This window comes from Nerophis lumbriciformis, linkage group LG39 (genome assembly GCF_033978685.3).
Source record: "Nerophis lumbriciformis linkage group LG39, RoL_Nlum_v2.1, whole genome shotgun sequence".
Taxonomy (NCBI): Eukaryota; Metazoa; Chordata; class Actinopteri; order Syngnathiformes; family Syngnathidae; genus Nerophis; species Nerophis lumbriciformis.
In genome coordinates, this window is record NC_084586.2 from 23,881,286 (window position 1) to 23,895,311 (window position 14,026).

At 38.8% G+C, this 14,026-nt stretch overlaps 1 protein-coding gene across 1 annotated transcript in view; it reads right to left on the reverse strand.

The window, feature by feature from the left end:
* Positions 1 to 14,026, reverse strand: part of LOC133577688 (KN motif and ankyrin repeat domain-containing protein 1-like) — a 31,975-nt gene that overhangs the window by 12,790 nt on the left and 5,159 nt on the right. The window contains exons 6-9 of the mRNA XM_072912682.1: positions 11,336 to 13,537; positions 11,024 to 11,176; positions 6,118 to 6,243; positions 3,780 to 3,921 (exon numbers count right to left, since the gene is read on the reverse strand). Coding sequence (XP_072768783.1) covers positions 3,780 to 3,921; positions 6,118 to 6,243; positions 11,024 to 11,176; positions 11,336 to 13,537 — 2,623 coding nt within the window. The remainder of the gene's footprint in view (positions 1 to 3,779; positions 3,922 to 6,117; positions 6,244 to 11,023; positions 11,177 to 11,335; positions 13,538 to 14,026) is intronic.

The following is a 14,026-nucleotide window of genomic DNA, read 5'->3' on the forward strand; positions in this document are numbered from 1 at the left end:
CAATCCATGATTATTAGGTTGAACTTAAAAAATAAGCTAAAATGCTAGCTAAAAACATTAGCATGTTAACATTAGCATGCGAACAGGGGGAAAGCTAGTAGACTTCTAAGATGGAGCCAAGTAATAAAATCCACGACTGTTAGGTCCAAAAGTATAGAATTAGTTCGTATGCTAACATAAAATGTTAGTATGCTAACAAGGGAACAGCTAGCACATTTTTCAGATGGCACCAAGTAACAAAGTGCATGATTATTAAGTTAAAAAGTACAGAATTAGCTAAATGTTAGCATGTTAACATTAGCATGCTTACAGGGGAACAGCTAGCATACCGATAAGATGATACCAAGTAACAAAATCCTTGCTTATTAGCTTAAAAAGTATACAATTAGCTAAAATGCGAGCACAAAATGTTAGTATGTTAATGTTAGCATGCTAATGTTAGCATGTTAACATTAACATTAGGGGTGTGAATCTTTGGGCACTTAACGATTCGATCCCATTCCGGTTCCTGGGGTAATGATTTGATTCCGTATCGATTCTCCATTCAAAGCCATTTTTGCAATGCATCATTTGTTGTAATAGTTATATTGAAACTTTTTCATTTGTTGTAATAGTTGTATTGAAACTTTTTCATTTGTTGTAATAGTTATATTGAAACTTTTTCATTTGTTATAATAGTTATATTGAAACTTTTTCATTTGTTGTAATAGTTATATTGAAACTTTTTCATTTGTTGTAATAGTTGTATTGAAACTTTTTCATTTGTTGTAATAGTTACATTGAAACTTTTTCATTTGTTGTAATAGTTATATTGAAACTTTTTCATTTGTTGTAATAGTTATATTGAAACTTTTTCATTTGTTGTAATAGTTATATTGAAACTTTTTCATTTGTTATAATAGTTATATTGAAACTTTTTCATTTGTTGTAATAGTTATATTGAAACTTTTTCATTTGTTGTAATAGTTATATTGAAACTTTTTCATTTGTTGTAATAGTTATATTGAAACTTTTTCATTTGTTATAATAGTTATATTGAAACTTTTTCATTTGTTGTAATAGTTATATTGAAACTTTTTCATTTGTTGTAATAGTTATATTGAAACTTTTTCATTTGTTGTAATAGTTATATTGAAACTTTTTCATTTGTTATAATAGTTATATTGAAACTTTTTCATTTGTTGTAATAGTTATATTGAAACTTTTTCATTTGTTGTAATAGTTATATTGAAACTTTTTCATTTGTTGTAATAGTTATATTGAAACTTTTTCATTTGTTGTAATAGTTATATTGAAACTTTTTCATTTGTTGTAATAGTTATATTGAAACTTTTTCATTTGTTATAATAGTTATATTGAAACTTTTTCATTTGTTGTAATAGTTATATTGAAACTTTTTCATTTGTTGTAATAGATATATTGAAACTTTTTCATTTGTTGTAATAGTTATATTGAAACTTTTTCATTTGTTGTAATAGTTATATTGAAACTTTTTCATTTGTTGTAATAGTTGTATTGAAACTTTTTCATTTGTTGTAATAGTTGTATTGAAACTTTTTCATTTGTTGTAATAGTGGTATTGAAACTTTTTCAAAACAGGTTACTGGTTAGATCCTAAAAGTCATAGATCCTACAAATCTATATATATACAAACCTTTGTATATATATATATATATATATATATGTATATATATATATATATATATATATATATATATATATATATATATATATATATATATATATATATATATATATATATATATATATATATATATATATATACATATATATATATATATATATATATATATATATATACATATATATATATATATATATATATACATATATATATATATATATATATATATATATATATATATATATGTCTTAATAAGTTTATCCAAAAAATAGTGCTCGATACCGTAGTAGAGCGCAATATATGTTACAATAGTGGTAATAAAAGATGCAACCTATGCTTGAAAGAGAAACTGTTTATTATTTACCGTCCAGACCTGTCATCCCTCAACAAGCGCAGCGAAATTGTAACAACATGCCGCCACAGACGGAAACACCTCCTAGGTAACACATAAACCAATCACCACGCCCCTACACCAGCCTGTACCCACCCACTCTGTGCCCTATATAAACCATGGTATGTGAATGCTCCCATTAAAATCTCCTGACGATTGAGGGTACCCCCCTCATGAAACAGGCCTGTAGAGATGAAATAGTCTTGTGATTTTTTCCCCACACATACATATATATATATATATATATATATATATATATATATATATATATATATATATATATATATATATATATATATATATATATATATATGTGTGTGTGTGTGTGTGTGTGTGTAGATCACACACAACATGCTACTATTATGTGCTTGTAAGTATGTTTATAGTGTGTAGAACATCATGTAAGTAAGTATGTAAGTAGAACATAGGTGTAAGTAGAACATGGATGTAAGTAGAACATGGATGTAAGTAGAACATAGATGTAAGTAGAACATACATGTAAGTAGAACATAGATGTAAGTAGAACATACATGTAAGTAGAAAATAGATGTAAGTAGAACATAGATGTAAGTAGAACATGGATGTAAGTAGAACATAGATGTAAGTAGAACATACATGTAAGTAGAACATAGATGTAAGTAGAACATACATGTAAGTAGAACATGGATGTAAGTAGAACATAGATGTAAGTAGAACATAGATGTAAGTAGAACATACATGTTAGTAAGTATGTAAGTAGAACATGGATGTAAGTAGAACATAGATGTAAGTAGAACATACATGTAAGTAGAAAATAGATGTAAGTAGAACATAGATGTAAGTAAGTATGTAAGTAGAACATAGATGTAAGTAGAACATAGATGTAAGTAGAACATACATGTAAGTAAGTATGTAAGTAGAACATAGATGTAAGTAGAACATAGATGTAAGTAAGTATGTAAGTAGAACATTGATGTAAGTAGAACATAGATGTAAGTAGAACATTCATGTAAGTAAGTATGTAAGTAGAACATAGATGTAAGTAGAACATAGATGTAAGTAGAACATACATGTAAGTATGTATGTAAGTAGAACATAGATGTAAGTAGAACATAGATGTAAGTAGAACACAGATGTAAGTACAACATAGATGTAAGTAGAACATAGATGTAAGTAGAACATACATGTAAGTAGAACATACATGTAAGTAGATCATAGATGTAAGTAGAACATAGATGTAAGTAGAACATACATGTAAGTACAACATAGATGTAAGTAGAACATAGATGTAAGTAGAACATACATGTAAGTAGAACATACATGTAAGTAGATCATAGATGTAAGTAGAACATAGATGTAAGTAGAACATACATGTAAGTAGAACATGGATGTAAGTAGAACATGGATGTAAGTAGAACATACATGCAAGTAAGTATGTAAATAGAACATAGATGTAAGTAGAACATAGATGTAAGTAGAACATAGATGTAAGTAGAACATGGATGTAAGTAGAACATGGATGTAAGTAGAACATACATGCAAGTAAGTATGTAAATAGAACATAGATGTAAGTAGAACATAGATGTAAATAGAACATAGATGTAAGTAGAACATACATGTTAGTAAGTATGTAAGTAGAACATAGATGTAAGTAGAACATAGATGTAAGTAGAACATAGATGTAAGTAGAACATGGATGTAAGTAGAACATAGATGTAAGTAGAACATAGATGTAAGTAGAACATAGATGTAAGTAGAACATACCCACTGGTCACCTTCATGAATCTCATGTTTCTTCTGCTGTTGCTGCAGCTTTGATCTCCTTCCTTCTTCTTCTGCACATGTGATCCATCTAGGAACAACACACTTGATATTACTTCCTTCTTCTTCTGCACATGTGATCCATCTAGGAACAACACACTTTATATTACTTCCTTCTTCTTCTGCACATGTGATCCATCTAGGAACAACACACTTGATATTACTTCCTTCTTCTTCTGCACATGTGATCCATCTAGGAACAACACACTTGATATTACTTCCTTCTTCTTCTGCACATGTGATCCATCTAGGAACAACACACTTGATATTACTTCCTTCTTCTTCTGCACATGTGATCCATCTAGGAACAACACACTTGATATTACTTCCTTCTTCTTCTGCACATGTGATCCATCTAGGAACAACACACTTGATATTACTTCCTTCTTCTTCTGCACATGTGATCCATCTAGGAACAACACACTTGATATTACTTCCTTCTTCTTCTGCACATGTGATCCATCTAGGAACAACACACTTGATATTACTTCCTTCTTCTTCTGCACATGTGATCCATCTAGGAACAACACACTTTATATTACTTCCTTCTTCTTCTGCACATGTGATCCATCTAGGAACAACACACTTGATATTACTTCCTTCTTCTTCTGCACATGTGATCCATCTAGGAACAACACACTTTATATTACTTCCTTCTTCTTCTGCACATGTGATCCATCTAGGAACAACACACTTTATATTACTTCCTTCTTCTTCTGCACATGTGATCCATCTAGGAACAACACACTTTATATTACTTCCTTCTTCTTCTGCACATGTGATCCATCTAGGAACAACACACTTGATATTACTTCCTTCTTCTTCTGCACATGTGATCCATCTAGGAACAACACACTTTATATTACTTCCTTCTTCTTCTGCACATGTGATCCATCTAGGAACAACACACTTGATATTACTTCCTTCTTCTTCTGCACATGTGATCCATCTAGGAACAACACACTTGATATTACTTCCTTCTTCTTCTGCACATGTGATCCATCTAGGAACAACACACTTGATATTACTTCCTTCTTCTTCTGCACATGTGATCCATCTAGGAACAACACACTTGATATTACTTCCTTCTTCTTCTGCACATGTGATCCATCTGGGAACAACACACTTGATATTACTTCCTTCTTCTTCTGCACATGTGATCCATCTGGGAACAACACACTTGATATTACTTCCTTCTTCTTCTGCACATGTGATCCATCTAGGAACAACACACTTGATATTACTTCCTTCTTCTTCTGCACATGTGATCCATCTAGGAACAACACACTTGATATTACTTCCTTCTTCTTCTGCACATGTGATCCATCTAGGAACAACACACTTGATATTACTTCCTTCTTCTTCTGCACATGTGATCCATCTAGGAACAACACACTTGATATTACTTCCTTCTTCTTCTGCACATGTGATCCATCTAGGAACAACACACTTTATATTACTTCCTTCTTCTTCTGCACATGTGATGCATCTAGGAACAACACACTTGATATTACTTCCTTCTTCTTCTGCACATGTGATCCATCTAGGAACAACACACTTTATATTACTTCCTTCTTCTTCTGCACATGTGATCCATCTAGGAACAACACACTTGATATTACTTCCTTCTTCTTCTGCACATGTGATCCATCTAGGAACAACACACTTTATATTACTTCCTTCTTCTTCTGCACATGTGATCCATCTAGGAACAACACACTTGATATTACTTCCTTCTTCTTCTGCACATGTGATCCATCTAGGAACAACACACTTGATATTACTTCCTTCTTCTGCTGCACATGTGATCCATCTAGGAACAACACACTTTATATTACTTCCTTCTTCTGCACGCCAGGGGTCAACAACCTGTGGCTCTTTGACCACTCTGATGCGACTCAGTTGCATACTTGCCGACCCTCACGATTTTTTGGGAGACTTCTGTATTTCAGTGCCTCTCCTGGAAATCTCCCGGGTCAAACATTCTCCAATTTTCACCCGGCCAACATTATTGAGGGCGTGCCGTGATGCCACTGCCTTTATACTTTTTCATTCAAATGTGAATTTAATTTGATGCAAATTGATGAGATATAAATAGTTTATGATTTCAGTGCAAAATAAGACGTGTTTCAAAGCTAAATTTGCAGACAACTGAGATAGAGAGATTGAGCCCTACAATGAGAAGATGATATTCTTAGCAGTGATGCAGCAGGAAGGGGCTGGGGATGTGGTGAAATGTGCTGAGCCGTGGGCGGGGTTAGGGGCGGAGTCGAGCCCTGACCAATGGCGACAGAGTAGACGTGGACAGGGAGGAGCCTGACCTCTCTGAGGGCTTCAGCCAAGAGGAGGAGGATGCAGATTGTGACCTGCTGACATGACCACAACAGCTTTTCTTCTTCTTCTTCTCCTTCACAACACACAATCAACACAATGTTCATTGTGACCACAACAACAACGACTTCTCCTTCACAACACTAAGATGTTCATTGTGACAACAAGAAAGAATGAACACAGAGATGTTCATTGTGACAACAAGAAAGAATGAACACAGAGATGTTCATTGTGACAACAAGAAAGAATGAACACAGAGATGTTCATTGTGACAACAAGAAAGAATGAACACAGAGATGTTCATTGTGACAACAAGAAAGAATGAACACAGAGATGTTCATTGTGACAACAAGAAAGAATGAACACAGAGATGTTCATTGTGACAACAAGAAAGAATGAACACAGAGATGTTCATTGTGACAACAAGAAAGAATGAACACAGAGATGTTCATTGTGACAACAAGAAAGAATGAACACAGAGATGTTCATTGTGACAACAAGAAAGAATGAACACAGAGATGTTCATTGTGACAACAAGAAAGAATGAACACAGAGATGTTCATTGTGACAACAAGAAAGAATGAACACAGAGATGTTCATTGTGACAACAAGAAAGAATGAACACAGAGATGTTCATTGTGACAACAAGAAAGAATGAACACAGAGATGTTCATTGTGACAACAAGAAAGAATGAACACAGAGATGTTCATTGTGACAACAAGAAAGAATGAACACAGAGATGTTCATTGTGACAACAAGAAAGAATGAACACAGAGATGTTCATTGTGACAACAAGAAAGAATGAACACAGAGATGTTCATTGTGACAACAAGAAAGAATGAACACAGAGATGTTCATTGTGACAACAAGAAAGAATGAACACAGAGATGTTCATTGTGACAACAAGAAAGAATGAACACAGAGATGTTCATTGTGACAACAAGAAAGAATGAACACAGAGATGTTCATTGTGACAACAAGAAAGAATGAACACAGAGATGTTCATTGTGACAACAAGAAAGAATGAACACAGAGATGTTCATTGTGACAACAAGAAAGAATGAACACAGAGATGTTCATCGTGACAACAAGAAAGAATGAACACAGAGATGTTCATTGTGACAACAAGAAAGCTGGCAGAAGTTGACATTGAAAGGCTGGACCACAAATTGCTGGGCAGCAGCAGGAATAAAAATGACTTCCAGACCAAACTTTAAGTTTAACTTTAGAGAACATTCCAGAAGGCAGACATTCCTCTCTACACACAAACTCTATTTTAGTTCTGCCTGAGAAGAAGAAAACTATTTTTCAACCTGAGAGCTTTTGTTGTTAATAATCAAATGTAAACAATCAAATGCAGATATTTTTCTTATGCTTTCTGATCTCTCTCTCTCTCTCTCTCTCTCTCTCTCTCTCTCTCTCTCTCTCTCTCTCTCTCTCTCTCTCTCTCTCTCTCTCTCTCTCTCTCTCTCTCTCTCTCTCTCTCTCTGCCCACTACTTGCTGTCCATATCCTACCAAGTCAGACCTACACTGTTTCAATATCCATTTCTCTGTTCTCAATTGTTGATGATGACACACACCCCAAATTGTAGATAATGTAAATAATTGAATGTATACACCCTGATGATGAACTTGTGTGATGACTGTATTATGATGATAGTATATATCTGTATCATCAATCAATTGAAGTGGACCCCGACTAAAGAAGTGTAAAAACTTATTGGGGTGTTACCATTTAGTGGTCAATTGTACGGAATGTGTACTTCACTGTGCAACCTACTAATAAAAGTCTCAATCAATCAATCAATCAATCAATCAATCAATCAGTGTTCTCTTCCACACCTTTCTTTGCACTTCTATATTTTTTATATTTTTATATATTTACACATTGTTTTCTTGCATGCACACATCGCACTGTATGGAATGGCCTCAATCTTGTTACCCTGCGTAATGACAATAAAGCTGATTCTGATTCTGATTCTGATTCTGATACCAGTACTAGTCAAGTACCACGATACTAATGTATCATAATACTGCCTCTAAAAAGTACCAGTTCTATCTTCTTTTTTTTTTAACAGGCATGACGTCGGCTTAGGGGTCGTCACGTGGTGACATTGCAGGTTTTACAAGCAGAGGAGCATGTTGGGCAGCGCACACACACAGAGTACTTACAAGCAGACACAGTGTGGGGACAGAAAAGGGAGAATGGACGCATGTTGGTGTAAAAAGGAAAGATAAAGGTGAAGTTATAACACTGAAACACCCTCAGTCACTAATCCTGGTCTCCATGGCGACAAATAAAGTACGTTTCTTGCAAGTATCATTATCACTGGAGGACGAGGAATAGCTGAACATGCTTCACTCCACACCGTAGCTCACCACCGTCACAATGTAAACAAATATCATGGATGGATCTACACCTGACATCCATTGTAATGATATCAAGTACAAGAGCGTATCTAGTCGATACTACTATGATTAGATCAATATTTTTTAGCATCACAAAATCTGTTTTCCTTTTTCTAAATTCATATTATGTTTATAAATGAATGAAATACGTCCCTGGACACATGAGGACTTTGAATATGACCAATGTATGATCCTGTAACTACTTGGTATCAACATGATCGATACCTAAATGTGTGGTATCATCCAAAACTAATGTCAAGTATGAAAGAAGAGAAGAATAAGTGATTATTACATTTGAACAGAAGTGTAGATAGAACATGTTCAAACAGAAAGTAAGCAGATATTAACAGTAAATGAATAATCCATTTTTACAGTTTGTCCCTCATAATGTGTAGAAAATAATAGGTGTATAAATGACACAATATGTTACTGCATACGACTAATTAGGAGTCTTTGTTTGTTTACTTACTACTAAAAGAGGAGTATGCTTACTATCTTATTTAATGCCAACATTCTTCTTTGATTGCAATAATAAACAGAAGTTTCATGTATCATACTGTAAGTGTTTCTGTTCAAATAAAGCCAATAATCAAATGTTTTTGTGGTCCCTTTTATTTGAAAAGGTATTGAAAATGATCAAAATACATTTTGGTACTGGTACCGGTACCAAAATGTTGGTATAAAGACAACCCTAGTACCTGCATGGCTCTACTCACTATTTCTATTTCTTATTTGGCTCTTTGAGTAGGGCCCCGCCATTTATTATGCGTGAATAGGAGCATGAACGAATGAATGATGGGGCGCTCCGTATGAAATGTTACCACAAACATATTCCTAGCCCCTTCCTGCTCCGTCACTGATAAGGATATAATAGCAAATTCCCCTTCTCATGATCACAGTCACCTGTAGTGCGCAGCGGTAATGCACTGGTCTCATGAGCTATATGCAATGTGTGATCATTTATGTTTCCATTACTGTTTGTTAAATGTGTTATTTTGCATCCAACATAAAGGTTATTAGATCCAAAGCAGGCATTTAATCCAATTCAAGTTTGAGTCCAATGCAGTAAACCACACCTTTGCTGCAGTCAGTTGCCGACCGTGGTAGATGAGTTTTCGCAAAGTAGGCATTATTAATTATAAATACAAATGTTTTATAGCTAGAGCATGGAAAACCTTCAAAATATGTTTTTCTTAACGCTTTGAGAGCTCTCCAAACATAAAATAACAGCCACTTAGTTCCACTTAAAGTCGGGACTGGATGCTGCCTGAGGCTGAGCCAATCAGGGCCTTGTGATTGGTTTGTACTCAGGTGGGCTGCTTGTATTCCTTGTAATGGTCCATCCATCCATCTTCTTCCGCTTATCCGAGGTCGGGTCGCGGGGGCAGCAGCCTAAGCAGGGAAGCCCAGACTTCCCTCTCCCCAGCCACTTGGTCCAGCTCCTCCCGGGGGATCCCGAGGTGTTCCCAGGCCAGCCGGGAGACATAGTCTTCCCAACGTGTCCTGGGTCTTCCCCGTGGCCTCCTACCGGTCGGACGTGCCCTAAACACCTCCCGAGGGAGGCGATCGGGTGGCATCCTGACCAGATGCCCGAACCACCTCATCTGGCTCCTCTCCATGTGGAGGAGCAGCGGCTTTACTTTGAGCTTCTCACCCTATCTCTAAGGGAGAGCCCCGCCACCCGGCGGAGGAAACTCATTTGGGCCGCTTGTACCCGTGATCTTGTCCTTTCGGTCATAACCCAAAGCTCATGACCATAGGTGAGGATGGGAACGTAGATCAACCGGTAAATTGAGAGGTTTGCCTTCCGGCTCAGCTCCTTCTTCACCACAACGGATCGATACAGCGTCCGCATTACTGAAGATGCCGCACCGATCCGCCTGTCGATCTCACGATCCACTCTTCCCTCACTCGTGAACAAGACTCCGAGGTACTTGAACTCCTCCACTTGGGGCAGGGTCTCCTCCCCAACCCGAAGATGGCATTCCACCCTTTTCCGGGCGAGAACCATGGACTCGGACTTGGAGGTGCTGATTCTCATCCCAGTCGCTTCACACTCAGCTGCGAACCGTAATGTAATGGTGATATTTTTAATTCAGTAAGCACTTTCCATGCTTGGAAATGCTTAATTGAGGCCAACAATATGTAGAACATCAAGTAAAGAATGTGCGATGGAGTGAAGCCGCACACTTTTGATGGACGACTGCAGTATGAAGATGGTTCCAAAGATATTGGGGTATCCTAATAAAATGTTGCTTAGGGCCCCAGTGTAGCCAGGAGTGACTCTGTAGTAAAAAGTATACTATCGTTGGTACCTGGCCAACCTGATCTGGGTGCCACCTTAGCTCTAGACTACAGTATACACTGCTCCATTTTATGACAGCCCTCAGTCTCCTCTTGGATAAAAGACAATCCCAGAAATATGGCACACATACGAATGTTTACCTCTCATAGCGGATGACGTCTGTTGTTCTAACAGCTGTATCATTCTTTTCACTTCCGAGTCGTAACCGCCCTGCGGAGTCAGTCCAGAATCGGTTTGGTGGCAATTAGAAGAGTCTGCCGGCATCTTAGGAGGAGCTTGACTTTCTCTGTTGGCTGTGGCAAAGGAACAGGACAGATTGACATTTCAAGTCAATCTAACTCACAGGATCAAACTTTGGGGTTTTTAACATCGCCACCAGGTGGTGTATTTGAGTTACACCATTTGGGTGTGCTCAAATAGTACTACTACTACTACATGGATGAGTGGTTTACCTGAGTCAAATGGATGGACTTCTCCACCTGCTTGGACCCCACCTTTGTCATTGGATGATAGTGTTGAGTTGCTCCCCTGCTTGTTGTTGTGGTGAATCCACCCTGCCTCCGTGAGAGGATTTCCACGCTCATTGAGGACTTTTGGAGTTTTTTCTACACAACCGTACAGCTCTGAATTATTCTGGGACAATGCAACCTCTTGACTGTTTGGACCTGACAAATCCCGTATCCTGCCCTCCCCTACACCGATACTTCTCGTCTTTAATGGGTCGGGCAGATGGGACGGTCCAGAGGCCATGTTTTGGGTTTTAAGTCCCACCAGGAAGTTTTCGTAAATGCTAGCAAACCCAACACCAATGTCTCGAGTATTTTGTTTAGGGCTATATCCCTCCAGTGGGCTCGTTCCCACGCCAACTGTACGTGTCTTTGGGATGCCCTTGATGTCTTTGAGCCTGCTGCCGACGGACACCGTCCTGGTGGTGGCAGCCTTGGAGGTGTTGGTGTGCTTGTGTTGGCTTTTGAGGACAGTGTTGGTGCTGGAGTCCATGTTGAAGGCATGTCTGGTGTTAGTGAAGCGAGACACAGAGCTGAGTGAGGTGTTGCTGCGCTGTGATGACGCCGTGAGTCCAAGGGAGACCCCTTTGATTGGATCTGTGGCCACACCTTTAGAGACCATGATCTTCGCTTCACGGACAATGACATTAACGGAACAATCTCCACATGCGACTGACTTTAAATTCTTAGGCTGCGGATTTTCCCATGATGCTTCTGTGTTGCTTTCTGCATCACAAACCTTCACCTCCACCCCGACTCCTTGAGAGCTTGTTGAAATGTGGACTCCTGCACCCATCTCCTTGGTTTCCACTCGCTCTCTGACCTCCCAGTGGCTCATGGGTAGATCGGATCCTGAGCCTATGTTCTTCAAGTCCGGCCCACAACACGACACAGCCACGTTCTTCACTTCTATCACATCACCTGTGCTGGCGTCTCTGAGCTGGATGTGGTTGCCCACCCCCTGGCTGGCAGTTTGGGTCCCGGCCTGGGTACCGCTGCTCGCCGTGGACGGCCGGGCAGAGGAGGCTTTATCAGCTCTGTTTCTGGCTTCTGCAGCTTGAAGCTCCAGTTTGAGACGACTCATCTCCACCTGGAGAGCAGATTCCTTTAACTCGGCCTCCATGTGACGTATCTTCTCCTTTAGAGCGCCAATAATTTGTTGTTGAGATTCAACCTCTTTTTCCAGTTCTGTGTTACGTGCTTTGTTGTTTTCCATTGCTTCTTTTACAGAATCTTCATCGTTCATGTGGCTTTTTCCTTGCCATGCTGGAAAATGTCCACTCTCGATGGCTCTTTCGAGTGCCATCATCTCATCATCTAGGTCGCTGAAGTCGGAGCAGTTATGCTTCTCCTTGATGAGAACCCCTTCGTCGGTACTCGTCTCTGTGTCCTTATTTTGGTTCTTGAGTTGAGAGGCCAGCTTCTTCTTCTCCTCCTGAAGGACTAAGATCTTCACCTTGAGGACAGGGATTATCTTTACCTGTTCCTCCATCTCCCTCAGCTTCTGCAGAGCCACCACCATCTGATCCCGGACACTCTGTAGCTGCTGGGGACTTGTCACCGGGGTACTTCTTCCGGAGCTCTGCGGGCTCACCTGGAGGCAACCTATGCTGCCTCTGCTGCCAAGGTGTCCACACATATCGCTACCTGTGCTGGACAGTTTGCTACTGTTGTTGGGGTCATTATAAGCACCCAGACCGGTGAAGCGAGAAAGCGAGCCAGGCGAGCTCACCCCTCCAAAGCTGGCCAGTCGACGGCGGGAACCAGACTGAAGGTGGCTTGCTAACTCCTGCTCCAGGTTGAGGTTCTCCAACACTGCGTTCTGTTTTTGCATAGATGGAGATCTAGTGACAGGAGGTCCATCATTCCTGGGATGATTTTTATCAGCGGTGGATCCATGAGGTGGAGGAAGAGGAGGGCGTCCCTTGGGTGCAGAGGACATTCCTAGTAGTCTTGTGTCATCGCTGCTAGATGACTCTGCTGAAGGCCACTGGATGGATGAAACGTCACTTTGTGCTTTTTCCGCATCGCCGACGGCAGCTCTGGGCCTCCTCTTAAGGCTTAGGCGCTTAATTTTGGCGTTATTATTTCCAAATATTGCACAGGTTTTGACTGAAGTCAGTCTCCAGGTAGATCTTTTCAGTGTTCCTACAGTGCAGACCACAAAACTGTTTGATCAATAACTACAAAGTGTGACCATTAACCAAGCAGTTGCAATGGCCGTAAAACTCCAATTCTTCTTCCTTACCTCAGTACTCCTCACTGGCGAGTCCCCCTCTCACCCGACTTGTGAAACGTTCTTCTTTTATATGGTAAAGCTTTTGACAGTAATATCTTTGAGGCTGTCCCACACACAAAGAGGAGAGAGAGAGGAGGGTTAACCCGTACTGCAGAAACTGTTTTCAGCAATACAACCATTCTGAGAATGTCATGTGTCTGCATGGACTGGACTCACTACACTGTAATTACTCCTCAACTCTCCCTCTAAATGCCAGCTCCAAGTCTTCTCACCACACAGACTCGTTTTCAAGCCATAAATATAACTGCAAACAAAGTTTGTGGACAATCAGCTGATGTTTAAAGGATACAATCAAATCTAAAATAGAAGGTTTGAACACACTTATTGCACACAAATTG